The sequence below is a fragment of the Leucopleurus acutus genome, assembly GCF_964270905.1.
Source record: "Leucopleurus acutus genome assembly, chromosome: 10".
Lineage (NCBI taxonomy): Eukaryota > Metazoa > Chordata > Mammalia > Artiodactyla > Delphinidae > Leucopleurus > Leucopleurus acutus.
Window position 1 is genome coordinate 48,643,531 of NC_139153.1, and position 27,946 is coordinate 48,671,476.

A 27,946-nucleotide genomic window follows, 5' to 3' on the forward strand; every position below is an offset into this window, starting at 1 on the left:
CAGGGCTGGGAAGCCAGGGCCCCTGTTCTGCATTGTGTACTTGAGAGGATCCTGCTCTGAGTCTCCTCAAGCTACACCCTCTCCAGAGCGAGGAGGCCACAAGGTCAATGTGACATGCCCCGTGCCTGCCCAGACATTGTGAGCCCATTGACAGGACCTGTGCAGGCCACTTCTTTAAGGCCTTCCTCGCATTGCTGACCGGCATGTGCACTAATGGGTAGCGTGGGTGGGGGTGGAGGCAGAGTGGGCTGGTTTGTCCAATTGCTCACGTGCATGTGAGCCCACCCACCCCACCACCACCATAGGGGAGGAAGGAGCTAGTAGAACAGTCTGGGGGCCTCCATTGCTCTAGAGTTAGGACGGGGCCTGCCCAAACCAGGTGGTCTTGTGGAAGCTCCCTGGCCCCCTTCCCTGCCCTAGGGAACGACAGGACAATGGATTCTCACCATCACCTTTGGCCTCTCCATCCTGCCTCCAAACAGCCTCAGAGAAGGACACAGAGAGTCTGGCCCAGCCTGGGACAGGCCTCCCCTTTTTCTGTGACCCTCCCACCTTCTGGCTTCAGCTCCCCCGGCTCTGTCCAGGCCAAGGTCTTCAGTAAAGCTCCAATTCCTCCTCTGCGCTCATCTTCCTTGACTTTTCAGCAGTATCTGCTGCTGCCCGTTCCCTCTTAATGACACACTCCCCTCCCTCGCTCCCCGCTTTCCTCTGTGCTTCCCCACCTCCACCATCGTCTCCCTCTTCTCCTGGTATCTCTCTGCCTGATAAGCTGGTTTCATCCCTGATTCCACTGTGCCCAGCAACTACTTTCTGTTTGCTCTGTGACTAACTGAATAAATGAATGGTTTCAACCGGGCACCAGTAACAAAGGACGCCAGTCTCCTCACCTATGAGGACTTTTTCAGCATAAAGGGAATTTCCTGAGCTGCCTTCTTCATTTTATAACCTGTTCTGCCGACCAGAATTTGAGTTTTGTTTATCTCTGGGTTCCCACGCACATTTTTGGCCTTTTAAATTTTTTTACTTTTAAAGTCAGAAAGACAAATACCATATGATATCACTTATATGTGGAATCTAAAATATGACACAAATGAACTTATCTCCGAAACAGAAACAGACTCACAGACATAGAGAACAGACCTGTGGTTGCCAAGGGTGGGGGTAGGAGAGGGATGGATTGGGAGTTAGGGGGTTAGCAGATGCAAACTATTATGCATAGAATGGATAAACAGGGACTTCCCTGGTGGCGCAGTGGTTAAGACTCTGCGCTCCCAATGCAGGGGGCCCGGGTTTGATCCCTGGTCAGGGAACTGGATCCCACATGCATGCTGCAACTGAGAGTTCACATGCCACAACGAAGGAGCCCAAGAGCCGCAAATAAGGAGCCCGCCTGCCGCAACTAAGACCTGGTGCAACCAAATAAAAAAATAATAATAAATATTAAAAAAAAAAGGATGGGTAAACAGCAAGGTTCTACTATATAGCATAGAGAACTATAGTCAATAACCTGCGATAAACCATAATGGAAAAGAATACACAAAAGAATGTATATATTCATATAACTGAATTAATTTGCTGTACAGCAGAAATTAACATAACATTGTAAATCAACTATACTTCAATAGAATTTTTTTTTTACTTTTAAATTTCAAAAGTTATACATCATTATGGTAAAAAATTTGAATAATACATAAAAAATAAAAAGTATCTTCCTCTCAATCTCTTTCCTTGGATTATTTCTATATCCTTCTAGCTATTGTTTCTGCCTGTACAAATACAAATATCTACAAAGTTTTTTTAATTTTTAAAAAGCGCCAGTGGTATTATAGTACGCATTATATATGTTATCCTACAATTTGCTTTTTTTCACAGCAACTCAAAGAGGACTGATTTTGTTTTGTTTTGTTTTGTTTTTGTTTTTGTTTAACAGATGCAGGAGAACCCACTGTAATGGAAATACCATAGGTTATTTAACCAGGTCCCTGCTAGTGAATTTCAACTTGTATAATGTTTCTGTACAAAATACATAGATGATATAGAATTAAAATTGCTTGGCCAAAGCATATGTACATTTTAATATTTGAGATATTGCCAAATTACCTCCCAGAACGATTAACCCAGAGTAGACTCCCACTAGCATTGTGTAAGGGCTTACGGACATTTTCAACATGCTTTGAATCATATCCCAAATTTTAGCCCGAGCCCACATCTTCCTTTAAAACTCCAGACTTGTATATCCATCCTGTATCAATACTTGACGTCTCACCTTAGCTGTCTGAAGGCACCTCAAACATAATGTGTCTACAACAGAGCTCCCGTTCTTCCTTAGCCTTCCCCATTTCTGCTTCTGGGAACCCCTGCTTCCAGTGGTCCAGGCCAAAAACCTAGAGTCACCTCTGACTCTTCTCTTTCTTTCACAGCCCCCACTGGTCAATCCTGCTGGCTCTCCAGTCAAAATGTATCCAGAATCCTCCAGTCAAAATGTATCCAGAATCCTCCCACTTCTCATGACCTCCACTCCCACCACCAGCTCTCACCTGAATTATCACCACCACCACTCTCACCTGAATTATTACAAAAGCCCCTTCCTTGGACTCCCTGCTTCAGCCCTGTCCCTCCATGATACCCCCCACTTCCAGCAACCAGAGTGATTCTTTTAAAAGAAGAGCAGGGAATTCCCTGGTGGTCCAGCGATTAGGAATTCTGCACTTCCACTGCAGGGGGCCCAATCGATCCCTGGTCGTGGGAACTAAGATCCCACAAGACATGCGGCACGGCCAAAAAAAAATAAAAATAAAAAAATAACCAAAACAGGAATCTAAAAAAATGGTACAAATGGACTTATTTACAAAACAGAAATAGAATCACAGATGTAAAAAACAAACTTATGGTTACTGGGGGGAAAGGTGGGGAGAGGGATAAATTGGGAGGTTGGGATCGACATATACACACTACTATATATAAAACAGATAACTAATAAGGACCTACTGTATAGCACAGGGAACTCTACTCAATACTCTGTAACGACCTATATGGGAAAAGAATCTAAAAAAGAGTGGATAGATGTATATGTATAACTGATTCGCTGTGCTGTACGCCTGAAACTGACACAACATTGTAAATCAACTATACTCCAATAAAAAAATTTTTAAATAAAAATAAATTAAAAATAAAAAAACAACCCATGAGTCAGATCATGTCCCTCCTTGACTTGAAGCCTTTCAAGTGCTCCCCATTTCCCCCAGAGCGAACGTGGAAGCCCTTAGAAGGCCCAGCAGGACTTGGGCCCCATTTCTTCTCGGGCCTCTCTCATTCCCCTCTCCCTCGCTCGGCTCTCTCTGCTGCAGCTACACCTCACTGACCCAAGCTCATCTAGGTTTGCTTTTCTGGGGGAGGGATTGGGCAGGGCTGGCTCTGAAGCACAGCTGGAAAGTTGGCATTCTTGGGTTGATCCTCCCCCCTCCCCAGGCCTCTAGAGAGGGTAGGGGTGGAGGGGCGAAGGGAAGTGACCTAAGGTGGGCACCAGCCCTGACACTAGGTCTCACCTGTCTCCAGTCATCCCAGGAACCCCCTCCCCACACCCCCCCCCCCACGCTCATCAGAGACAGGATGGTGAGCCGGGGGTGGGGAGACGCCTGAACCCCCCCCCCCATTAGACAACTCGTCTATGGGCACGCGTGGCCCCTCTGTGCCTGCTGAAAGCCCAGTGAGTCACCAGGATCTCAGGGAATCCTGCAGAGGTAACTTACTGAGAGCTGGGTTTTAGGAGGGTAATCTAGGCATCTGGCCAGGGATGGGCCCACAGAGAGCCCTGGCTGTTTAAGGGCAGAGGGAGCAGAATCCAGCAACTGCGGTTCAATGCAAAGCCTTTGCTAGGCCCTCCCAGCCCCTCAACACACAGGCGCAGTCACACACACCACACAGGCTTACACACAGCAGAAGTAATTAAGCAGATGACCTCCCAGCCTGTGAGAGAGAGGGAGGGGCAGGTGGGAGGAGAGGAGAGTCCTGGGGAGGTGCTGACCCACAGGTCAGAGCAGCAGCCTGGTTTCTCTGAGCAGGGCGTGGCCCAGCCCTCTTTTCTGGCAGAACCTGGCTGCATGTGTGCCAACTCTGAGTCAGCCGTGCCCATCCTGCCCAGCAACCCCAGGCTCATGAGAAGGCCTCAGCTCCTCTGCCTGGGCCAGAGGCCAGAAGAGGGCCTGCGTGAGACAGGTTTGGTGTGTGCAAAGGAAGAGCCAGGCTGTAGCCCCCACCAGCGGCATCAGGTAATGCCCTGGTTTCGAGCTTGGGGCTCAGAGCTGGGAGGTGATGTGAATAAACAGGAATGATGCTTAAGATGAAGGAGTCAATTGCTGGTGTCAGAGTTCCATTGTGTCTCTGCCTGGGAAGAGGAGCAGGACTTGAGGAGGCTTAACTTGCTGAGTAGAGGGGCCTGCAGGCCCCCGGGGATGTCAGAGGTCCCAGGACTAGCCCCAAGACCAGAGGAGGCCCCCAAAGGGCAGTCCTGGAGACAGGCGTCCGGGCCTGGGAGAGAGAGTGAGGACAGAGAAAGGACCCCTCATCCTCCCTGTCCCCAGGCTGGGGCTCCACAGGGAGGCCTTGTGTGGACTTGTTCATCCTTGAGCAGAAGGGAAAGCAAGGAGGGTTTGGACAGGCCTGCCAGGGGCAAGGGCTGCTCCTGCTGGAGGGCAGGCCCACTGGGGAGAGTGCCAGACAGAGGGCAGTCCCCCTCTGCATAGGGGAGACATACAGAGGGCAGGAGCCTCTCCAAAGTCCTGACCCAGGCTCAACTGTCAGGATGGGAAGACTTGCTCTCTAGCTGGTTACATCCCTTCATGAGGTATTCAAGGCCACCTAGGCCTGCTTGTACTGGGAGGGGGAGGGGTTGGGGTCCAACTGGTTCTGCCAGACTCTCATGTTGGCTTTATCAGCCCAGCAAGATTCACTGGTGGGCTCAGTACCCCGCATCCTGGGAGGTCTTCTGGGGGCTCTCCCAAGGGCCTTTCCCAAAAGTTGGTGGGCAGCAGGATCCTTGCAGGATCCCCCAGGACTTCCCCTGGAGGTCTCTGGGTACCTATAAAAAGGGTGTCAGGATTGCAAGAATTGATGGTGGGAGTATGTGGGGGGGGTCCATTAGGGACCCCTTGTCCAGACAGCCCCTTGGGAGGCCACCCAAAGCAGGTACCCTGGAGATCGCCAGGAGTTTGGGGTGTGAGGGGCTCAAAGGAGAGCTCTCTGCACCTACCTGCTCTAAATTTTACGGCTTCCGCCCCAGCCCCCCGCCAAGGGCACTTCTCGGGTTAGAAACTTCCCAGCGAGCCGGGAGGGGACCCTTCTCCAGACTAGGTCCAGGCATGCCTCTCCAAGGACCTCCTCACTCGCGTCCGTGCACCCATTTTGCAGAAGGGAAAGCAGACATCCGGGGTGCAGCGGCTGGCGCCTGGACTCCGAGGCTCCCTTTCGCACCAGCCCGGCTGGGCGTCGAACGTTACGCGGTCCCTGCCCCAGAAGGACTCCAGATTCTTTCGTGCATCACCCCAACCCCGGCGAGGCGCCCACAGGCAGGGAGTGGGGCCGGGCCGCCGGCGATAATGACAGGGTCCGCGGCCTGTGGGTGGCGGTGGCTGAGGAAGCCAGAGAGATCCGGCTATTTCTGGCCGGGACGCGCCCACAGGCCTGGGCCAGGGATGGCCCGGCTTCCCGGTCCCCACCTCTGCTCTCCTCCCCAACCCCCAGGAGGGGCGGGGAGAGGCGCTGGTTGGAGGGCCCAGGGGGCGGGGGCGGGGGCGCGGGCGGGCGGGCGGCGGAACAGAGTCCCGGGAGCACCTCTGGTGTCCTCCCTCCTCAGTCCATTCGGGGCCCTCCCCTGCACTCCTCTCGGACCCGAGGCCGCCCGCGCTGTCGCTGCGGACGAGTGTCCCGCGGCGCCCCCCTCCCGCCGCGCCGTCCGTCGGGCATGGACTCGGGCCGGGACTTCCTGACCCTGCACGGTGAGTACTCGGCCGGCTCGCGGGGGGACCCCGCCTGGGCCGACCTCGAGGAAAGCCGTTCCCGGCCCAGGATGGGGGACCCCCGGTTCCTCGGCCGCCCTCCGCCCCGCCCCGGGCCCGCCCCTCGTCCCTTTTGTCGCATGGAGGAAATCTCCACCCGGGACTGCCGGGCGCAACCCTGGGCGTTTCCAGGCTTGTTCCCCAGACCCGGCCGGTGGGGAGAAGGGTGCGAGTCTGAAAGTTTCCCTAAAGACGACCCCCGGTCCTGCCGCCTCAGGGACTCCCCCTCTCCCTATCCTAGTCACGGACGGGTGGGCTCCAGGGTCCGGCGCGCTCGGAGGGACCGAGGAGGAAAGGAACCAGCATCCACGAATAACTGAGTTATTTTCGCCCAGTCCGGGCCGCCCAGAGAGGCTCCCCAAAGCCCAGGCGTGCCTGGACCGCGTCAGGCAGCGTAGGTGTGGCGGAGTTGGAAGGCTGGGGCGAGGAGGTGTGCGAGGTGAGGTCGGGCCGCGCCGCAGTAACTGCCCAGCGCAGAAATCCTAGTCAGCGACGCCCGGACTGGGAGGGGCAGCCCGATCGCCCCCATCTGCGCACCCTCCTGGCCGGACAGGCCTGAGTCTCAGCTCTAACTGCCTGCTGCTACCCCGCTTTGTCCAGCCGAGCTCTGTCTTCTCCGACCGACCGGGAAACAGTCTGGGCCAGCTCCTTGCCCTATAGCTGTCTCTCCAGGAGAGAGGGCAGCCGCGGGCTCTGGACTGCAGGGACTGGAGGTCTCCTAGCTGCACGGGGGCCCCCAACCTGGACCTGGAATCTCTTTGCTCCAGCCTGGGGACTCACCCACTTTTAGCGTGCTTTGCCCTCCTGCGCCCCAGGTCATCTGCCAGCTCAGCAAACCCTGCCTCTCTTGCACCAATCACCGCTTAACCCGATCTCCCTCTGTTTTCTAGTACCTCTGGAGTCCTTTAGTGCCCACCACCTATCCACCTAAACCATACATGGATATAATAGAAGGGAAAGAGAAAGCCAGAGCCCTCCAGCTGTCCACTAGAGACCCTCTGGAATTCAGGGACACTCGGAGACTTTCCTTTCAGCCAGTGCCCAGTCTGTCTCATTTTCCTGGTTGTCTCAGATCTGGTCCCCATGGCCCAGAGAGACCTTGCTCAGTGCCCAGAGCTGTTACCCTCACACAAGTAGCCTCAAGGCAAACTCCTTCAGGGTCATGGGATCCCTGCCCTTTCCAGGGCTCCCTCTTCTCCTCTCAGGACAGAGGTGTCTCAGTGCTCCTGCCACCCTGGCAGGAAGGGTGGCTGGGCAGCTCAGAGGATCACAGTAGAGATCTCTGCTTTCTCTCTCATCATCCCTTAGCTAGTGCTGTGTACCCTGCAGACTGCCACCTCTTCCGTGCCAGCTTCACATTCAGACCTCCTACAAGCCCTCTGATCGCCTCTGGCTACAGCTATAGCCTCAGCTCATGTTAGAATGGGCTGCATCCTCAGGCATCTGTGCATTTGCCCGGTCTCTGTCCCTGGGCAGCCCTGGTATCTTCCCTGGAGAGGAAGCCACGTGGAGGTTCATTCAGCGCCTCCCAGTTTTGTGGCATGGGCTTGGCAGCCCTGGTCCATCGTGTTTGAGACCTGCCTCCCAAGTGCCTGACAGTCCAGCTCTTCCTGCGGAGCTGGCAAGAACAGTGCGATCCCAAGCTGTCTCCCTGAAGGCCCTGCTGCTTCTAGCTCATCACCCAAAATTACGTCCCTTAACTGCCTTTTGTTCCCCCTGCAAACCGTATCGGCAAGCAAGAATCTGTCAAGGAGAACTGGTGGTGGAAGGGTGTAGTCACTGTGCCCTGTGCTGTTCCAGGTTGTTCACACTTCCACTGGAGAGTCTGCATCTCTTTCATATTTCGGGTCCTCTAGCACTGGACACACTTTCTGGCTTGGGCAGTTGGGGGTCTGCTGCAGAAAGGCTCCCTCCATTGGCCTGGGGGGGTGTATGGGGGCCACCTAGATGAGAGATGTCCCTTCTGTCCTCGCCCCAGATGCATGCAGAGGCACTGTAGTATACAGACATGGATTATGGAAGTAGACTACCTGGGGTCAAGTCTTAGCTTTTTCATCTTAGACAAATCCCTTGACTTCCTGGTGCCTCAGTTTCCTCATCTGTAAAATGGGGGATAAGAACACTACCTCCCTCATGGATTGCAGTAAGGATTGAATGAGCTAACACATACAAGGCAATAATGAGAACAGTGCCTAGTACCAGCAGGTACAATGTTCCTACAGGAGGCCCACCCCCCAAGTGACCACGTCATGTGAGTACTTTGTGAGATGAGGGGGAATAAGGTAGTCCCTAACCAGGAAAAAAGTGACCAGAACCCTTAAGAATCAAAGGGCTCCTGGGGAATTCCCTGTCGGTCCAGTGGTTAAGACTCCATGCTTCCACTGCCAGGGGCCGGGGTTTGAGTCCTAGTCGGGGAACTCAGATCCTGCAAGCCATGCAGTGAGGCCAAAAAAAAAAAAAAGAAGAATCAGGGGCTCCTTCTGGTGCTTCTGAAGCCCTCAGACTGACGCTGTAGTCCCCTGGCCTCCTTCCCTACCCTACTTCCTTTGCTTGCTCCATTCTAGCCAGGCCTGCACTGGCTTCTCCAGCAGGTCCCCAGATGTACCCAAAAAGACCTAACTTCCCAAAGCTCTCCCCTCACTGAACACATCCACCTCCACCTACACTAACTGTTCAAACTGAATCCCTCCCGCCCCACTGTAAAACCTGGCATTAGTAAAAGTGCAAGGTAGGGTGTAAGAGGGGCCTCATCTTGGTCCCAGGAGACCTGGGCTGCAGTCCTAGACCTGGGTTCCAGTCCTAGCTTTGCCTCTACTTACATTGTGACCCTGAGCAAGTCCCTTTGCCTGTCTGGGCCTGTTTTCTCATCCACGGGAAAGCAATACCTACTGATAGGGGATGTTATGAGGATAAAGCACTAGTGGGCAAAGGAATTCTAGGTTGGCAAAGAAGCCAGTACCCCCAAGAGATAACGGTTCCAGATCCATCATAGCAATTTGGGGTAGCCAGACCCCTACCCTCCTCAATTACGTTTCAAAGCTGTCTGTCCCTGGGATTCCATGCCCACACAACACAACACACACTGATCCACACTGATCTTAACTTTTTTGTGCCCTGGACCACTTTGGCAGTTAGGTGAAGCCTGTGGACCCCTTCTCAGGATCATGTTTTTAAATGCATAAAATAAAATACATAAAATAAAATACATAAGAATTCAAAGGAAGCAAATTGTATTGAGATGTGATTCTATCCATAGGTCCTCGGGGAGTCCTTGGCCCTCTGATTAAACCATTAAACCATCACGTGGTTTCTCTAAAACAGAGGTTCCCCTTACAATCAGCTCCCTCAGCTCCAAATGAAGTACAATATTTCTGTGCCCATATTCCAGCTCACCTACATTAACACACATTCTCACGATTTATTTTTCTCCGAGGTGTGACCTTAGGCAAGTTGCTCTGCACTTCAGTTTGTTATTATTGCTGTGCTTGTCTGTGCTAATAACTGGCTTTGCCAGTGACTCACTGTCAATGCTGGTGACTGGAGCTGCGGTGAGGCGAGTGAAGGAACTATTCAGAGGCGGAGAGTAAAAGAGAGGAGTGAGTCAGGCCTCTGGGTGGTGTCCTGACCTTGGCACACAGTAGGGGCTCCATAAATAATTGCTGGGTGAATGAAAAGCAAGACGTAACTTACATGAAAGGGCCCACTGTTCCGAGCACACTGGCAGCACAGTTTCATATGGAGTTGGAGTTCTCCTCACCTATTTATCAAAGCAAGCCTGTGTTAATGGACTCATTTTTAAGACCAGCATTTTTTCAAGAATTCCATTCGCATTTGGAGCCTTGGAGATTATCCCACTCAGGTAGCGGAACTCTCAGAGAAGGAAACAGGCCTCCCTGAGGTTTACGTGTGAGGCAACAGCCCGTTGAGTCACAGTGGATTCGTTGAGGAACTGAGGTAAAATATTTGGCGGGTTCCGCTGTCCGGCCCGGGCTCCATCCCCGGCTCCTTCCTATCCCGCCCCACCCGGTTGTCCGCTAGACTCTGCAGCCCAGGCTGCCGCCCGGCCGGGCTCACCTCCCGGCTCAATCTTGCCCAGCCCTCCAGTCCTCTGCCAGGCCTCCAGCTGAGTGTTTAGAATTCGCCGCTCAGGCTCCGCCCCCTGGTAGGACTGCCTCCACAGTCGAGGTTCCGCCCCTCCCTGCCGGAAAACAAAAGGCCTTTGCAGTGAGGGACCCTTCCCCGGTTTGTCCCCTGGGCCCTGGCTCCGCCCCCGGCCGTCTTCCTGGCTACCTCTCCCCCACGTCGCCTCGCAGACTCGGCTCCTCCCGCTCCCCACCTCTTTGGCTCTGGCTCCACCCCAATCCGCTTTCTGGGCTCTGACTTTCACCACTGATCTTCTTCCCGGGTTATGGATTTGTCCCACTTCACCTCCCGGCCCCGGTTCCTCCTCCTTCTCTCCCCGCCTTGATTCCGCTCGCGCCGCACCTCCTGGGGGCATCGGTCCTGCCCCTCTGGAACTGTCCCTGCCTCCTAGGGTACGGCCCCGCCCCTTCAGCACAGATTTTCTGTATCGCCCCGCCTCTAGAGCCATGGCCCGACCCTTCACTGCCCCGCCCCCACGGGTTCTAGCCCCGCCCATCCACTCCAGGTCTCCGCCCCTGCTCCACTCTAAGGAGGCCGTTCCGCTCCTAGGGCCAGGGCTGCCTTCTGGACGCCACACTGTCCCGGGCCAGGCTCAGCGGGCGGCGGGGGCACTTCGGAACGTCATGCAGTGCCTGGGGGTCAGGCGTCGAAGCCGGAGCCAGAGCCGCTCCAGAGAGCTCTACCTGCAGGAGCAGAGCCTCGAGGTGGCAGCTCTCAATGAGCAGAGGCTGGGTAAGGGATGCAGGGCGCCCCCCTCACACCCCCGCGATCTGCGGAGGCTGGGAAGGCAGCTGGGACAGGACTCAGACTGTATGTTCCTGATCTCGGGGACTGGACCTGTATAGTTCTGTGAGTGTGTGACCCACGGTGGGGCTGTGTTTGCGGGCATGGCATGTGGAGTGAGTACTGGGGGTGGGGATTGGTTACCCTGTGCCTTGCCACCCCCAAACCATCCTGTTTACAAACCTAGTGGTGATTCTGTCACTTGTATGGTAGTGGGGGCCACTGTGCAGCAATAATGATATGCAATGCTGTGTAACCAAGTGGCACCAGTGTGACAGTGTGCGATCCAGGGTGATGCTGTGTACCATGTGTGACGGTGGGTGACCCAGGTGACTGAGTGATTCTGTCATCTCTGTTATGGTGTGTGTGTTCTGTGGGTGTTCTGCTGTTACTCTTTGTGGCAGCATGCCCCTGAGAGGTGGCTGTATAAGGTAATGTTTTCTAGCATTGGCCCTGTGGGCAAGCTTCTGAGTCCCGACTCTACCATGTAACTTCCTTGAGCCTCCGTTTCATCATCTGTAAAATGGGAACAATGATAGTGCCTTCCTCACAGGGTTGTTCAAGGGATTAAATACATGTGCTAAGAACAGGATCTTATTCAAACAGGAACTATTATTATTATTATGGTGACTGCTATTATTATGACGACGATGATGTTCTGGCACTGTACGTTGTGTGGCTGTGTGTGACTCCATGTAATAATATGTGTCACCGTGTGTGGCCCATTGTCTCTTCCCGGTTGTGTATGGCAGTGTGTGATGAGTACGGTGGTGTGGTGTGTGTGACTGTGTATGTGTGTGGCTATATCTGTGTAGCTGTGTATTGCTGTGAGTCCCAGACTAAGTTTGTTTCCATTAGGCCTCACCCTAGGTACATGAGCAGGGCTCCTGGCACCGTCCCCACCGCCAGCCTCCTATTAGCACTGTAGCCCCTCTGCACTCCCCATATGTGCCACTAGCCTGGGCAGGTTGGTGAGGCTGCAAGGTCGACCCAGGGGTCCCTGAGCTCAGAGGCCCCTCAGCACCACCCTCCCGCAGGAGGAGAAGGTGCTTCAGCTGAGTGAGTGGGGCTGAGCGAAGGGCCCATAGACCTTCTGGGTGCTAAGGGAGCAAGGGAGGGGGGGCAGGCAGCCCAGAGGCCTCAGAAACAAAAGGGCCTCAAATGAGGCTCAGAGATGGAGGTGTCTGCTTAGGTCGCCCAGCGGCCTGGAGGGCCACTAATATCAAGACCCACCTTGGGACCGAGGTCTGTGTTCCGGAAGCCATGTCGGCAACCAGGGGACTTATCTCTGCCTGACCGCAGACAGGGCCACAGTCTGGCTCCAGGACAGGATGAACATGTCATCTGCTCACAGCCTTTTCCAGAACCAGAGGGTGGGGCTCACCTTCCGCCCCTGTGCGCCGCCCCTCCCCCCATCTGTGCCATGCACAGTGGCTTGTCCTAATGCCCTAGCCGGGGAGGGGCGGTACACCCAGAAGCCAGAGGGTAAGGAGATGACCCCCCGCCAGCTGACCTCAGCCTCGGAAAGGACAGTGGAATCCTCCAGCTGAGCTGAGGCTGCTCTCTCCTCCGGCGGCTGGGAACTACCCTTCCCGGCCTCTGTCTTGAGCCCCACAGACACAGCCACCAGTTGAGGACATCCTGCAGGAGCCCCCTCCTCCCTCAATGGGCCTCCCCTGGGGCTGGAGGGAAAGTGCTGACACTAAGGCAGGGGGTGGAGAGAGCTGGGACCAAGGTGGGGGAAGGTCACATCAGACTGTCACCTCTGAGGAGGTCTTGAGACACCTCCTTCCCCAGTGCTGTTGGGGGAACAGAGGCACAGAGAGGGAAGGAGGTTTCCTGAAGCCATGGGTGTGGGGGGCTGTTAGCACGTGGCTGTGTCTCCACTGGAAGCAGGAGATTGGGGAGGGATAGGGGGTGGGTGGCTGAGGCCCGGGGAAGTGGTCCAGATGATTCTGTAGGTCCTGAGTGTGTGTGGAGCAGGCTGGCTGGGGCATAGGGAGTGGGGTCATGGATAAACTGGGAGAGCACATCAGGGGCTGGGGATCTGGGTTCAGAAAGGAAAAGCCTATAGGCCTAGTACATGCCCCTCAGACTGGACCCACACGGTCCCTGATGCCACCACTCTGCTGGAGCAGAAGGATAGAGATTGCTGAAAAGCCACAGAGTTTTTGTTTTGGGGCCAGAAGTGAGGTGAGGTAGTCCATCGGCTCTGAATAGAGCTGGCTGCTGGACTCCATGTGGCCAGGGTGATAGGCTAGGGTGGTCTTTTGGTCCCAGCTTCCTTCAGGTCACTCTGACCCCTAGGAGGAGCCCACTAAGTCTTTCAGAGCCAGGCCATTTCCTAGGGGTCTGGTCACCCAGGAACCAGGTGTTCTTGAATTAGCTGCCCTCTCTTTGTCCATTCAGCTGTGGGTGGCAGGTCATAGTGTATAAAGTGTGGCCTTGAGTGGGTGGGTGTCCAAAGGTTTACGTGGCCCCAGCTGGCAACACAGATGCCTTCCTGGAGAAGGCAGGGCTCCAGAATCAGGTTGGAACAAGGGTGACGGAGGGAGAAGTGAACAGAGAGCTGAGGATGAGGCTGGTGAAAAATGGGCTGAGAGGGTCCAGTGGTGGGCATGGCCAGCATGGGGCCTGGGGCAGCAGGGACCCTAGAGGAGGTAGCATCTTACCAGCTCTGCCCCCTAGGTCTACAGGATGACAAGGACCTACAGGCACTGCTGAAGGGCAGCCAACTCTTGAAGGTGAAGTCCAACTCATGGCGGAGAGAACGCTTCTACAAGCTGCAGGAGGACTGCAAGACCATCTGGCAGGAGTCCCGCAAGGTCATGCGGACCCCAGAGTCCCAGCTGTGTGAGTGCCCTGGGCTGCAGGGGGAGGGGCAGGGTGCTGCACTTGCGCTTGGTTGGGGAAACTGACACTGGTCAGGGTCGGGTGGGGCTGGAGGTCAGTCGTGGTCCAGGACCAAAGGTAGGAAAACTGAGGCCTGGCCTGGTGGGGCAGAGGTTGGTCATGCAAACAGGACCAGATATGGGGAGACAGCCTGGCCAGGGTTGGGGAGAGGAGCCAGTTAAATCACTGATAGGGAAACTGAGGCCTAGCCTGGGCTAGAGAGGGCAGTCATGGACCAAGGACCACAGATGGACATGCTCAAGCCTTTTGGGGGTGGGACTCCATAGCCATGACCACAGATGGGGAAAGCCGGGCTCCCAAGTAGGGAGGGAGCTAGACAGTATTGCCTGAATTCCCAGGTAACCACCCGGACATTTGTGGGAAGGAGGGAAGGAGGGAGGACTAGGGCCCAGGTGTGGTGAGGCCCAAAGTCCAGGGGCAGATAAGGCCCTTCCAGGTAGCAGTGGCCAGGATGTGAGGTGGGGCTGCAGGAGGCAGCTCCTCCCTGGGCTGGGACCAGAAAGAGAGCCTGGGGTGGAGCAGGGCTGGGACTTGCACAGAGAGGCCTTGGCTGGGCAGCTCCCTTGGGGTTGTGGACCTGAGGGCTTTCTGGAAGCTTTAGAAAAGGTCCAAGACGCCAAAGCTCAGGCCTGCAGATGGAGAGTGCCTCCTGCAAGGTCTTAGGAAGAAAGTTCTGCCACTGCTGCTGCCCTTTTACACAGAATGCCCTAAGAATCTTGTAAAATGAGAGGTTCCCTCTGCACCTTTACTTGGTGGGAAAATTTTAGACCAAAGCTATCCAAAAGAACTTTCCATGATAATGGGAATGTCCTGTATCTGTGCTGTCCAATATGTCAGCTACTAGCCACCTGTGGCCATTGAGCACTTGAACTGTGGCTAGTGTGACTGAGGAAATGAATTCTTTTTTTTTTTTGGCTGTGCCACTGCACGGTATGTGAGATCTTAGTTCCCCGACCCGGGATTGAGCCTGAGCCCCCTGCTTTGGAAGTGTGGAGTCTTAACCACTGGACCGCCAGGGAAATCCCACAAATTCTTAATTTTACTGAACTTTAACTAATTTATATCTAAATAACCACGTGTGGCTGGGGGTACAGAAGGATCACTGCAGCTGGATTTCTCACACAGTCTAAGTCCCTGGAAATCCCTCACCCATTCACCTGCCCTCGGCTGTAGAGATGGGGCAGGCAGGGTCAGCCCACTGGCAGGTCTCTGGGGAGTGAGACCAGACACAGGTGACAGGGCCCAGGTGGGAAGGGGGCAGGAGAAAAGGGAGGGGCAGCCCACTGAGGGTGTCTCAGGAAGGGTCTGCCAGGCCCCAGGACACTGGACAGAAACCTGAGAAGGTGTTGCCTGTGGCAGGTCAGAGGGGAGGCAGGACAGGAGCAGGGTCGGATGCGGAGAGCCCGGCTGGGTCCTGGGGGCAGTGGGCCATGGGAGGTCTGAGCAGGGCAGGGCAGGGTGGGAGGGGATGGAGCCTGAAGCGCTCTCAGGAAACTACCCTGCGTGCCTGTTGGCCACGTAACACAGGAGTGACCTGGCCCTTGCCTCTGTCTGTGGCTCCAGCCAGGTTCCTTCACAGGCCTCTGCCCTGATACGGGGTTTCCTGTTAGACGCTGGCGGTTGGCGGCACCGTGGGAATGGGGCATCATACTGTCTGAGCCCTGGGGACTCCTGGGAGCCCACCCCCCCAGCCAGTACACGTGCATGGTTCCCAGTGTGAGCCAAGCACCTGGCGGGGGTGGGCAGGGGGCAGACTGAGGAGTGGGAGATGTGGGCCTTTCCAGACCTGAGCTGGTGAGCTGGGAACCTCATACCGGCACAGCTGGGAGCACAAGGGCAGGAGGAACCTCCCGGGCAGCAGACCCAGTGTGAGCAAAGGTGCAGGGGCAAGAACAAGGAAGGGCCGTGAGTGAGGGGGCTGCACCCTGACAGGAGGGGCCACAGGGGCGACAGGTTGGGGGTTGGGCACCAGGTGCGCTCCGGTGAGGAGCATGGCTGGAAGAGGGCTTTTTCCATGTCAGAGACCCAGAGACAGGTCTGGGCTGAGCATGCCCATCGGGCATGTGCACCACATGCTTCCCTCCTCTAAGTGAGCAGTGAGACTGCCCTCCACTGTGCTCCCCCCTCCAGGGAAACTGAGGCCAGGAGATGGGGGTGGGGAGCAGTCCCCAGTTCTCTTTGCCTCTGCTTCCTGGTCCGGAAGTTGCCCCCATCCCGACGCCACTAGCCTCCCTCAGCTCTGGTTCCCATAGGCAGACAAGGATTATCATCAGCAGGGAAGGCGTCTGGATTCTTTCTCCGCTGCCCAGGCTTCCTGTTTCCACTCCCAGCCTGGGGCAGCTACAGCTGGTGTGGGACCTAGAGGGACACGGGAGGTTGTGAGCGGAGCGATTCAGCAGGGATATCCCCTGCATCCCACATGGCCCAGGGTTCGCGTGTCTCACACCTCAGAGCCTGCTTCCTGGACAGGCACATGCCACACATCTGGGGCCTGCAGGTGGCCAGGAGGCCACCACCGGGAAGGACAGGCAGGCTCTCAGCCAGAGCTGGTCTAGACCCAGGAAAGATGGACGTGGATGGCTCAGGATGGGGATGGGGATGGGGCAGGGGCAGGGGCAGAGCCTGGCTCCTGATGCGGGGAGGCCCAGCATGAGCCCCTCCCAGCCAGGCCAGGGAGGGCACCTTGGGGTTTCAGGCAGGTGAGCAGGGCCTTGCTGCTCCCTAAAGCTTGGAAGGTTGGGCTGTGACAGGACAGCCCCCGTCCCTGGTTCCCAAGGGCAGAATGATGTCATCTCAGACCCCCAGGGGCACCCTCCAGTCTACCTCTTGGGATCCTGGAGCACCATTCCTGCCAAGGGGCTCCCTGAGATCAGGACACACAGATACATGCAGGGCAAGGCCCTGGCTGCTCCCGTGACACAAGCACTTCCCCCTCTGTCAGGAGAGGGTCCTGGAGGCTCCCATGGCTGTCTTGAGGGAGGCGAAGGGCCCAAAGTCAAGCACAACAGGAGAGTGTGTGGCCTCCTCTCCGTCACAGGCCCCAAGCTCCAGAATGGTCTCTCTCTATCTCTGTATGAGAGCCCTGCCCTGCCCCACTCTTCTCCCAGGGGCCCTGCTTCCTCCCAGCACAGAAACAGGAGGCCTGGGACCCTAGGTGCCCTTCCCACCCTAAAGTCAATCTCTCTCTGCCTGGGCGTTTCCATGTGCACGCTATAGCTGTGTCTCGTTCCTTCTCCACCTCAGCCTCTTTTTGTCCCCCGCTCTGCCCATCTTCCTGCCCCTCACGGCTCTCTCTGCCCACCTCCACCCTCTTCTTGCAGTCTCCATCGAGGACATTCAGGAGGTGCGGATGGGGCGCCGCTCAGAGGGCCTGGAGAAGTTTGCCCGGGACGTGCCTGAGGACCGCTGCTTCTCCATCGTCTTCAAGGACCAGCGCAATACTCTAGACCTCATCGCCCCATCGCCCACCGAAGCCCAGCACTGGGTGCAGGGCCTGCGCAAGATCGTCCATCACTCGGGCTCCATGGACCAGCAGCAGAAGCTGCGGCAGTATCCTTTTGGTGGCAGTGGGTCCAGGCCCAGCGGGTGGGTACTGGCTATGGTCGTCCCCAGGACAACCTGGGTATGGAAGACACGCAGCTTGGGCCATCATACCAAAATACCATAGACTGGGTGGCTTAAACAACAGAAATTAATTTTCTCACCGTTCTGGAGGCTGGAAGTCCAAGGTCAGGGTGCCAGAGGATCGGGTTCTGGTGGGAGCTCTCTTCCTGGCTTGTAGATGGCTGCCTTCTTTCTCACTGTCTTCACATGGCAGAGAGAGAGAGAGAGCACAAGACCTCTGGTGTCTCTTCTTTTTTTCTTTTCTTTTTTTAAAGATAAATTTATTTATTTGTTTGTTTATTTTTGGCTGCATTGGGTCTTCGTTGCTGCCCGCGGGCTTTCTCTAGTTGTGGGGAGCGGGGGCTACTCTTTGTTGCAGTCCGCGGGCTTCTCATCGTGGTGGCTTATCTTATTGCAGAGCACAGGCTCTAGGCGCACAGGCTTCAGTAGTTGTGGCACACGGGCTCAGTAGTTGTGGCTTGCGGGCTCTAGAGCACAGGCTCAGTAGTTGTGGCGCACGGGCTTTGTTGCTCCGTGGCATGTGGGATCTTCCTGGACCAGGGCTCGAACCCGTGTCCCCTGCACTGGCAGGCGGACTCTGAACCACTGCACCACCAGGGAAGTCCCTCTGGTGTCTCTTCTTTTATGGGCACTAATCCCATCATGAGGCCCCCACTCATGACCTCATCTAAGTCTCTCAAGGCCCCATCTCCAAATACATCACATTGAGGGTCAGGGCTTCAACATATGAATTTGGGAGAACACAAAGGAAGCAGGGAGGGTACTTGGAGCCCTCTTTGGTCTACTCTGACCCAAGGGCCAGACAACAGTGCAGCCCCCTGAAGTCCCTCATCCCCCCTAGGTAACCAGCATGGAGTGGGGAGGCTGAGGGGAGCTGCCTGCTTCAGTGGGAGACCTAGTCTCAGATATTTTAATGTTTCCTAGGGTTAACTGCATTTTTTTCCTCTGGGAGTTTGGAAGGCCATGATACACTCCCACTTGCCCCCATATCCTGTGCCACTCTTTGGGGAGTCATCACGTTCCCCCAGTCCCGGTGTGCAGGCCAGCCTGCGGGCTTGAAACAAATTCACTTCAAAGTCCAGGTGCACAGCAACACAGTAGTCTATGGTTCAAAGTGATCAGCCTTCTGGTATGTAGGATTAGGGTGGAACCAGCACCGGCTCCTTTTTTTCTTTTTAAATGACAGCTTTATTGAGATATAGTTCACATACCATATAATTCATCCACTTAAAGTGTACAAGTCCATCTTTTTAGTGTATTCAGAGTTATGCAACCATCACCCCCAAAAGACACCCCATGCCCTTTAGCAGTCCCCATTTCCCCACAACCCCCCAGCCCTAGACAACCACTAATCTACTTTCCGTCTCTATACATTTGTCTTTTCTGGACCTATTATATAAATGGAATCATACAGTCTCTTGTGACTGGCTTCTTTCACTTAGCATAATGTTTTTAACGTTCGTCCATGTCGTAGCATGTGTTTGTACTTCATGCCTTCTGTTTGCCTAATAGTATTCCACCGTGTGGCCATTCCACATTTTACTTATCCAATCAGCAGTTGATGGACATTTGGGTTTCTGCTTCTCTGAATAATGCTGCTGTGAACATTTGTGTATAAGTTTTTGTGTGGACATATGTTCTCATTTCTCTTGAGTATATACCTAGAATTTCTGAGTCTTGTGGTGACTATATATTTAACCTTTTGAGGAAATACCAAACTATTTTCCAAAGAGGAAATTTACATTCCCACCAGCAGTGTCTGAGAGTTCTGATTTTTCACATCTTCACTAACCCTTGCTATTATCTGCCTTTTTTTTCTTTTATTATAGCCATCCTTGTGGGTTTGAAGTGGCATTTCACTGTGGTTTTGATTTGCATTTCCTTGATAGCTAACGGTGTTGAGCATCTTTACATGTGGTTATTGGCCATTTGCATATCTCTTTGGAGAAACAGCTATTCAATAGATCCTTTGCCCATTTGTTGTTGTAAAGTTCTTTTTTTTATGGATCTATTTATTTTAATTTTAAATTGTGGTAATATATACATAACATGAAATTTACTATCTTAACCATTTTTAAGTGTACAGTTCAGTAGTGTTAAGTACATTCACATTGTTGTGCAACCATTTCCAGAACTCTTTTCATCTTGTAAGACTGAAACTCTGTACCCATTAAACAGTAACTCCCCATTCCACCCTCCCCCAGGTCCTGGCAACCACTGTTGTACTTTCTGTCCCTATGAACTTGATTACTCTTAAGTTCCTCATATAAGTGGACTCATACAGTATTTGTCATTTTGCCACTAGCTTATTTCACTTAGCATAATGTCCTCAAGTTTCATCCATGTTGTCACATGTTAGAACTTCCATCCTTTTAAATGCTGAACAATATTCCATTGTATGTATATTACCACACTTTGTTTATTCATTTGTCCATTAATGGACACTTAGGTCGCTTCCACTTTTTGTCCATCATGAATAATGCTGCTATGAACATGGGTGTACAAGTATCTTTCTGAGGTTCTGTTGTCAATTCTTTGGGGTATATACCAAGAAGTCAGATTGTTAGATCATATGGTAATTCTATTTTCAATTTTTTTGACGACCCACTATACTGTTTCCTATAGCATCTGTACCACTTTACATCCCCACCAACAGTGCACAAGGGTTCCAGTTTCTCCACGTCCTTACCAACACTTGTTATTTCTTTTTTAAATAGGTCTCTTACTGTGGTTTTGACTTGCATTTCCCTAATGATTAATAATATTGACCATTTTTTAATGTGCTTTTGTATATCTCCTCTGGAGAAATGTTTATTCAGATCTCTGGTCCTTTATTTATTTATTTTTTTTGGCAGTACACGGGCCTCTCACTGTTGTGGCCTCTCCCGTTGTGGAGCACAGGCTCCAGGCACGCAGGGTCAGCGGCCATGGCTCATGGGCCCAGCCGCTCCACAGCATGTGGGATCTTCCCGGACCGGGGCACGAACCCGTGTCCCCTGCATCGGCAGGCAGACTCTCAACCATTGTGCCACCAGGGAAGCCCTCTGGTCCATTTTTTAATTGAGCTGTCTTTTTATTATTGAGTTGTAAGAGGTTTTTTTTTTAAATATTCTAAATATTTTTAAAATATTCTAATATTTTAAAAATATTCTTATCAGATATACGCTCTGCAAATAATTTCTCCCATTCTGTGGGTTCTTTTCTTTTTTTGGTGGTATTCTCTGAAGCACAAAAGTTTTTAGTTTCAGTGAAGTCTAATTCATTTACTTTTTGCTTTTGTTGCTTGTGTTTTTTGATGTCACATCTAACGTAAAGTCACAAACATTTACTCATATATTTTCTTCTTATAGTTTTAGCTCTTGCATTTAGGTCTTTGATCCATTTTGAGTTAGTTTCTGTGTATGGTGTAGTGAGGGATCCAACTTCATTTTTTTTTGCATGTAGACATACAGCTGTTCCAGCACCATTTGTTGAAAAGACTATTCTTTCTTCATTGAATCGTCTTTATACCATCTTCAAAAAATCAACTGACCATAAATATGAGGGTTTACTTCACGACTCTCAATTCTCTTCCATTTACCTAAATGTCTCTTCTCACACCAGAACCACAACGTTTTAGTTACTGTAACTTTGTACGAAGTTTTGAAATCGTGAAGTGTGAGTCTTCCAAATTTGTTCTTTTTTTTTCAAGATTGTTTGGACTGTTCTGGGTCCCTTGAATTTCCATATGAATTTGAGGATTGGGTTGTCAGTTTCTGCAAAGTAGCCAGCATGACTGTGATAGGTATTGTGTTGAATCTGTAGATCAGTTTGGAGAGTATTTCTCATTAAACAATATCAAGTCTTCTTTCTGATCAGCAAATATGGGGTATCTTTCCATTTATTTAGATCTTTAATTTCTTTCAACAATGTTTTGTGGCTTTCAGAGTATAAGTTATGTATTAAAAGAATTTGTATTTTTATTCATTTTGATGCTACTGTATGGAATTATTTTATTACATATTCTGATTATTCATTGCCAATGTATATCCAACTCCTTTGGGGGACACATTTTGAACCCTGTTAGCTCCCTTTACTGTGTACTTTTCAGCATTTCAAAGACTTTTAAGTGTCTTTTCTCAAGGCTATGTCTGCCTGATTTTGAGCTTTCTTTTAAAAATTTTAATTGTTATTTATTTTATTTTTGGCCATGCCTCGAGGTATGCGGGATTTTAGTTCTGACCAGGGATTGAACCTGTGCTCCCTGCAGTGCAAGTGCAGAGTCTTAACCACTGGACCACCAGGGAAGTCCCTGAGCTTTCTTAAAAGCCCAATTCTGTGGCACTTTTGTGATAGTCACTCCTTTTGCACAGGCATGCACTTGGACAATCTCATGGCCTCTGCAGGCTTCTGCTGCCCAGACCTTGAGATCATAAAGCCATCCCAGCCTGCTGAAGAGCAGTTGGCACTGGGACCTCATGCTTGGGTGTACCACTCTGAACTTGATTTTTTAACCTGGAATTCTACTATAATTTTTTTAATGTAAATACACATATTTACATAAAACATACATATATATAAATAAAGGTTTAAAAATATGGGTAGGTTAGAATAAAATTTTAATCTTTAATTTTTTCTGGCTGCATTTCACTTTGCCTAATGATACGTTTGCTAAAAATAGTGGAGATTATACATTTGTATCCATTTTCTGTGTAACATTATATCATAATTATTTCCCTGTGTTAGTATAGTCTCCATAAACAGCTTTATTAATGACTGTGTACTATTCCACTGAATGGATGGACTATAAATTAGTGATCCATTCTTTTAGTGTCAAACATTTCATTTCCTTCACCACTATAAATAACATTGCAAAGAACTATGTTCATAAAACCTTTCAGTATTTAGAAGTATTTCCTTACCAATGGATTCCTGGAACTGGAATTACTGAGTCAACTGATGTAACAGGTTAAAGCTTTAGCTATCCCTCCATCACTTTCCTAAGGGTTGTACTGATTTACTTTTTGCCCACGTGATGGATTTGAGTGTCCATTTCACCTCACCCTTACCTGCACTAGGTAATATACTTTTAAGTTGCTAAATTTTAGTTTAAGAAATTGCATCTCATTTCCAAATTGTTAATAACTTTGACTACTAGTAATGTTTGCAAAAGGTCAGTTTATATCCCTTTCTCATTTAGTTATTAGGGTCATCATACTGTTTTCTTTTTAATGAATTCTTCAAAGGCTTTGCTGCAAATGCTTCCTCCAGTCTGTCAGATAGATGACTTTAGTTTTTCTTTATTTAATCCTCAGAATTTTAAAAAGTTTATATGGCATGATTTATGTTGTTGTTTCTTTTGTGATTTCTTCTGAAGCCTGCTATCATGTTTTCATTGTGCTCATGAGCTCCCATTGTCTTGTTCTATAGTTAGCTCTCTGTTTTCTGTGGACTGTAGTGTGCAGCTCCTCCTTCTCTAGTTCTCAAGGTCAATTCTGATGGGAGAGATAGAGGGAATGGAGAAGTGGAGGCCTAAGTGCCCCAATCATGACACCATGATCCAGGCTTTGTTTTTGCATGTGATGTCCCCACCTTCTGATCAGTGGCTTGAAATTTGCTGTTTCCTACTAAATAAGCCTCAAGTGCTTTCGTCAGAAAGCACTATATACTATATAGTGTATAGTATAATTATATGCTATATAGATATATACTATATCTATAATTGGGTAACAATTATATACTGAAAAGGACATACCTTGAAATGTTAACAGTAGTTACCCCTGGGTGATAGGATTATGGGGGCTTTGTTTATTTACTTTTCTGCATTTTCTAAATTGTCTGTAATGAACCCTTTTAGAGTGAGAAAAGAAATGTTTTTGAAATTTTGAAAGGGTTCAAAGCCAGAAAACAGGAAAAAGACTCCTTCACTGGATGTCACATTTCCTCCAAAGAGGCCACCAGGTCTTCCCTCTGAAATGAGGATATGCCAAAAGTCAGGCCTGCGGGGAGCTGTGTCTACAGGGGACCTCAGTCCACCTGGGCCCGGGAGTTGACCCTGAGCTTGAATCATGGCTGTGGCTGGGACCTCGGGGGTCCCAGGGCTCCTGGATTCTTTCCTTACTTCTTGCCCAGCTGGATTCATTCCTGCTTGCGAAAAGCTGACAAAAACAAGGACAACAAGATGAACTTCAAGGAGCTGCAGAACTTCCTGAAGGAGCTCAACATCCAGGTGGACGACAGCTATGCCCGAAAGATCTTCAGGGTGAGGCAGGATGTGAGGGCTGGGTCTGCCTGGCAGTGTGTCCTTGACTGCAGCCCGAGACCTGCTCTGAACCCTGCCCACCTGGCGCCCTGGCTCTGCAGGAATGTGACCACTCTCAGACAAACTCCCTGGAGGATGAGGAGATCGAGACCTTCTACAAGATATTGACCCAGAGGAAGGAGATCGACCTCACCTTCAAGGAGGCTGCGGGCTCGGGGGAGACCCTGTCGGTGGATCAGTTAGTGGTCTTCTTGCAGCACCAACAGCGGGAGGAGGCGGCGGGGCCTGCACTGGCCCTCTCCCTCATTGAGCGCTACGAGCCCAGCGAGATGGGTGAGGGCCTATGACCTGTAGTCCCAGGGCCACACAGGGTGGGGAGACCCCTGGGGAGACGGCAGCCCAAGAGTAGGGAGCTGGAGGGAAGGGGGCACCTCAGCCAGGCCCAGAGCCCCTGGTCAGTATTTCTCTGCCCCAGGAAAGCAGATGGGAGGCAGGGACCCTCTCTTGGTTCCTCCTTCAGGGGATTTGAGGACTCCTCCCCCAGGAAATGGAGAGAGAGAAGGCTGGAAAAGCAGGCACTTTTCCTGCCTCCCTCTTTGTGCCCACGCTGGCCACAAAGCTTTAAGACATCAGATGGGGGCCCAGTCCTGGAGAAGGAGGAGATAAGGCCCTGCCCTCAGGGGGGGCCTCACAGCATGGGGGACAGAGGAGGAGACAGGGCCCCACCCTGGGATAGTCACGGTCTGGTCAAGAGACTCGAGCTTAGCCGCTTCCAAGAGGTACCGAGGACCAGCTCAGGACGGGAGGCAGGAGGAGTAGGGGGGAGGGGAGTGCGGGGAGGGGGAGGGGGGCCCCTCCCCCAAGAGCGGCGGCGCCAGCCTAGGGCTCTGACGGGCGCCGGCCTCCCGCCTCCCAGCCAAGGCGCGGCGGCAGATGACCAAGGACGGCTTCCTCATGTACCTGCTCTCGGCCGACGGCAGCGCCTTCAACCGGGCGCACCGGCGGGTCTACCAGGACATGGGCCAGCCGCTCAGTCACTACCTGGTGTCGTCCTCTCACAACACCTACCTGCTGGAAGACCAGCTCACGGGGCCCAGCAGCACCGAAGCCTACATCCGGTGGGGCCGGGAGACCTGGGCATGATGGGGCGGGGCCGGGCGGGACCTGGTCGTGATGGGCGGGGCGGGGCGGGGCGGGGCGGGGCGGGACCTGGGCGGGGCCCGGCCGGGACCGAGGGGCCTAGCCGCCGTCCCACTCGCAGGGCGCTGTGCAAAGGCTGCCGCTGCCTGGAGCTCGACTGCTGGGATGGACCCAACCAGGAACCGGTCATCTATCACGGCTACACCTTCACCTCCAAGATCCTCTTCTGCGACGTGCTCAGGGTCATCCGGGACTACGCCTTCAAGGTGGGCGCGCTTCTGGGCCTGAGGAAGGGGATGCTCGGGCCCACCCACCCCTCCTAATCCACCCTTGGGCCTCCAGGTGTCCCCCTACCCCGTCATCCTGTCCCTGGAGAACCACTGCAGCCTGGAGCAGCAGCGTGTGATGGCGCAACACCTGCACACCCTCCTGGGCCCCATGCTGTTGGATCGGCCACTGGACAGGGTCACCAACAGCCTGCCTTCCCCTGAGGTGCCCGATGGGGTGGGGTGCCCAGAGGAGAGGGCAGGGGACTGGCCGGGAGGCCCGCTGCGTCTTGACCAGCTGCCTCTCCACCCTTAGCAACTGAAGGGGAAGATCTTGCTGAAGGGGAAGAAGCTTGGGGGGCTTTTCCTCCCTGGAGGGGAAGGCAGCCCTGAGGCCACTGTGGTGTCAGACGAGGATGAGGCTGCTGAGATGGAGGATGAGGCAGTGAGGAACCAAGTGCAGCACAAGTCCACGGTTTGAGCGGGGGCTATGGAGCAAGGAGGGGAGGGGGGCCCTACCCCACCATCCCCCTCCATCACACTGTGGGGTGTTTGTCTTGTCCGGGTTCTCTGTGGCTGTCACTCAGACCCTCTGCCCCCTCTCTCTGTCTCCCTCTCGGTTCTCTCTGTATCTGGGTTTCTGGCTCTCTCAGTGCCCACCTGCCCCAACCTCTGAACCTAACTTGGGCCTCCCCATGGCCCCCAGGAGGACAAGCTCAGACTAGCAAAGGAGCTCTCAGATATGGTCATTTACTGCAAGAGCGTCCACTTTCTGGGCTTCCCCAGTCCTGGCACCCGTGGGCAGGCTTTCTATGAGATGGCATCCTTCTCCGAGAACCGTGCCCTCCGACTGCTTCAAGAATCAGGTGAGCCTGGCCCTGTCCCCCCAGGGTGCTGTCCATCTGTCTGACCACCTGAGCAGGCCAGGGTCAGGACTGGCTCCCACCCCTCCGGACGTCGCCCAGAGCTGGCACCCCACGCTGTTACCAGACAGAGCTGGTAGGGAGGGGCTTGGACTCACCAGGAGGCCTCCGCTTCTAATGCGCCCACACCCCCCTCAGGAAACAGCTTTGTCCGCCACAATGTGAGTCACCTGAGCAGGATCTACCCCGCCGGGTGGAGAACGGATTCCTCCAACTACAGCCCTGTGGAGATGTGGAATGGGGGCTGCCAGATCGGTACGGGCTGGCTGGGGCTTGGAGGAGGCCTGGGTGAGGGTTTCCGCCTGGAGGGCCACGGGCCAGGAGCCTCTGGGGACCCAGGCAGAGCCAGATGCAGGGATTTGTGGGCTCAGGAGCTGGTAATCTCAGTCTGGAAATATCCCCCACCAGCAAATACAGCGTCTGAAATCCCATTGTTAGCACACTTGTCCTTTGAATTCTGGCACCAGAAATGGAATGCAAGGTTGGTGTGGTGGGTCAGTTAGGGTGGCAGGAGGGCAGTAGGCATTGGAGTGATCCTAGACCCTGCTTCTGCCTCACCGTGTGACTCTGGGCCTCAGTGTACCCCAAGCAGGCTGGGCTCTGGGGCCCCTGAGGCCAGCCCACAGCCTGTGACTGCTCTGTCCTGCCTGTAGTGGCCTTGAACTTCCAGACACCTGGGCCAGAGATGGACGTATACCAGGGCCGATTCCAGGACAATGGGGCCTGTGGGTACGTGCTGAAGCCTGCCTTCCTGCGAGACCCCAACTCCACCTTCAACTCCCGTGCCCTGGCTCAGGGGCCCTGGTGGGCTCGGAAGCGGCTCAATGTCAGGGTATGGCCAGCCACCGGAGGGACAGATGCCGTGGGCCTCCCTTCCCCCTGGCTACCATCCTGAACCCTTAACTGTCCCCCGCCTTTCCTCAGGTCATCTCAGGGCAGCAGCTGCCAAAAGTCAACAAGAATAAGAATTCAATTGTGGACCCCAAGGTGACAGTGGAGATCCATGGCGTGGGCCAGGACGTGGCCAGCCACCAGACCGCTGTGGTCACCAATAACGGTACGTGCTGGGCCTGGGCTGGGCCCGGCTTCTGGAGCTGGTGTCCATGCTGTTGACATGGTGCCCGCACCCCTAGGTTTCAACCCATGGTGGGACACAGAGTTTGAGTTCGAGGTGATTGTGCCTGAGCTCGCCCTCGTGCGCTTTGTGGTGGAGGACTACGATGCTTCCTCCAAGAATGACTTCATTGGCCAGAGCACCATCCCCTTGAACAGCCTCAAGCAGGGTGAGTGTTTGTGGAGGGAGGGGACGACTCGAGGGAAGGCATCTCTTGGGAAGGGGCCGGCTATTCCTCAAAGCATCCTCCCTAAGTGACCAGAACTTCCGCTGTGCGCCCCTCCCCACCCCTCCGCCTGCCAGGATACCGCCACATTCACCTCCTGTCCAAGAACGGAGACCAGCACCCGTCTGCCACCCTCTTTGTGAAGGTGGGCCTCCAGGACTAGGCTCGGGGAGTCTGGTGAGGGCTGCCCCGAGCGGACCAGGCCCTCTGTCCACATGGGGGGGGCAGGACAGGGGCTGCTCCCAACCTCTCGCTCAGAGCTGGCAGCCCCGCGCTGCCCTCAGCTCCAACCTACTGTCTGTGTTGCTGCCTCTCGGGAGCCCAGGAGCTGGCCCAGTCCCTGGAGCTGTCCTCAATTCCCTTAGGAATGACACTGCAGCCCGCTCCATCCTCCAGCCGGGCCCTAGGTTGAGGGTTTTTATAAAAATCATAAGACTAAGTACTGTGGTCTCTTTACCTGGACACTGGAAAAATCCCTGTAAAGCATGCGTGCGTGTGTGCATGCCCCAGAGCACTGGAG

General features: G+C 53.4%; 1 protein-coding gene across 1 annotated transcript; it reads left to right on the forward strand.

Moving 5' to 3' along the window:
- Positions 1 to 4,100: 4,100 nt before the first annotated feature.
- Positions 4,101 to 27,849, forward strand: PLCD1 (phospholipase C delta 1; the record flags this gene model as incomplete). The annotated part of the gene is made up of 17 exons (XM_082848394.1): positions 4,101 to 4,268; positions 5,852 to 5,993; positions 10,746 to 10,928; positions 13,668 to 13,832; positions 17,213 to 17,441; positions 23,628 to 23,757; positions 23,859 to 24,090; positions 24,674 to 24,875; positions 25,019 to 25,163; positions 25,240 to 25,389; positions 25,480 to 25,638; positions 25,870 to 26,029; positions 26,225 to 26,341; positions 26,740 to 26,918; positions 27,011 to 27,143; positions 27,220 to 27,369; positions 27,504 to 27,849. The coding sequence occupies 17 exons, from the start codon at positions 4,101 to 4,103 to the stop codon at positions 27,587 to 27,589; spliced, it is 2,730 nt and encodes a 909-aa protein (XP_082704520.1). The 3' UTR covers positions 27,590 to 27,849.
- Positions 27,850 to 27,946: the final 97 nt, after the last annotated feature.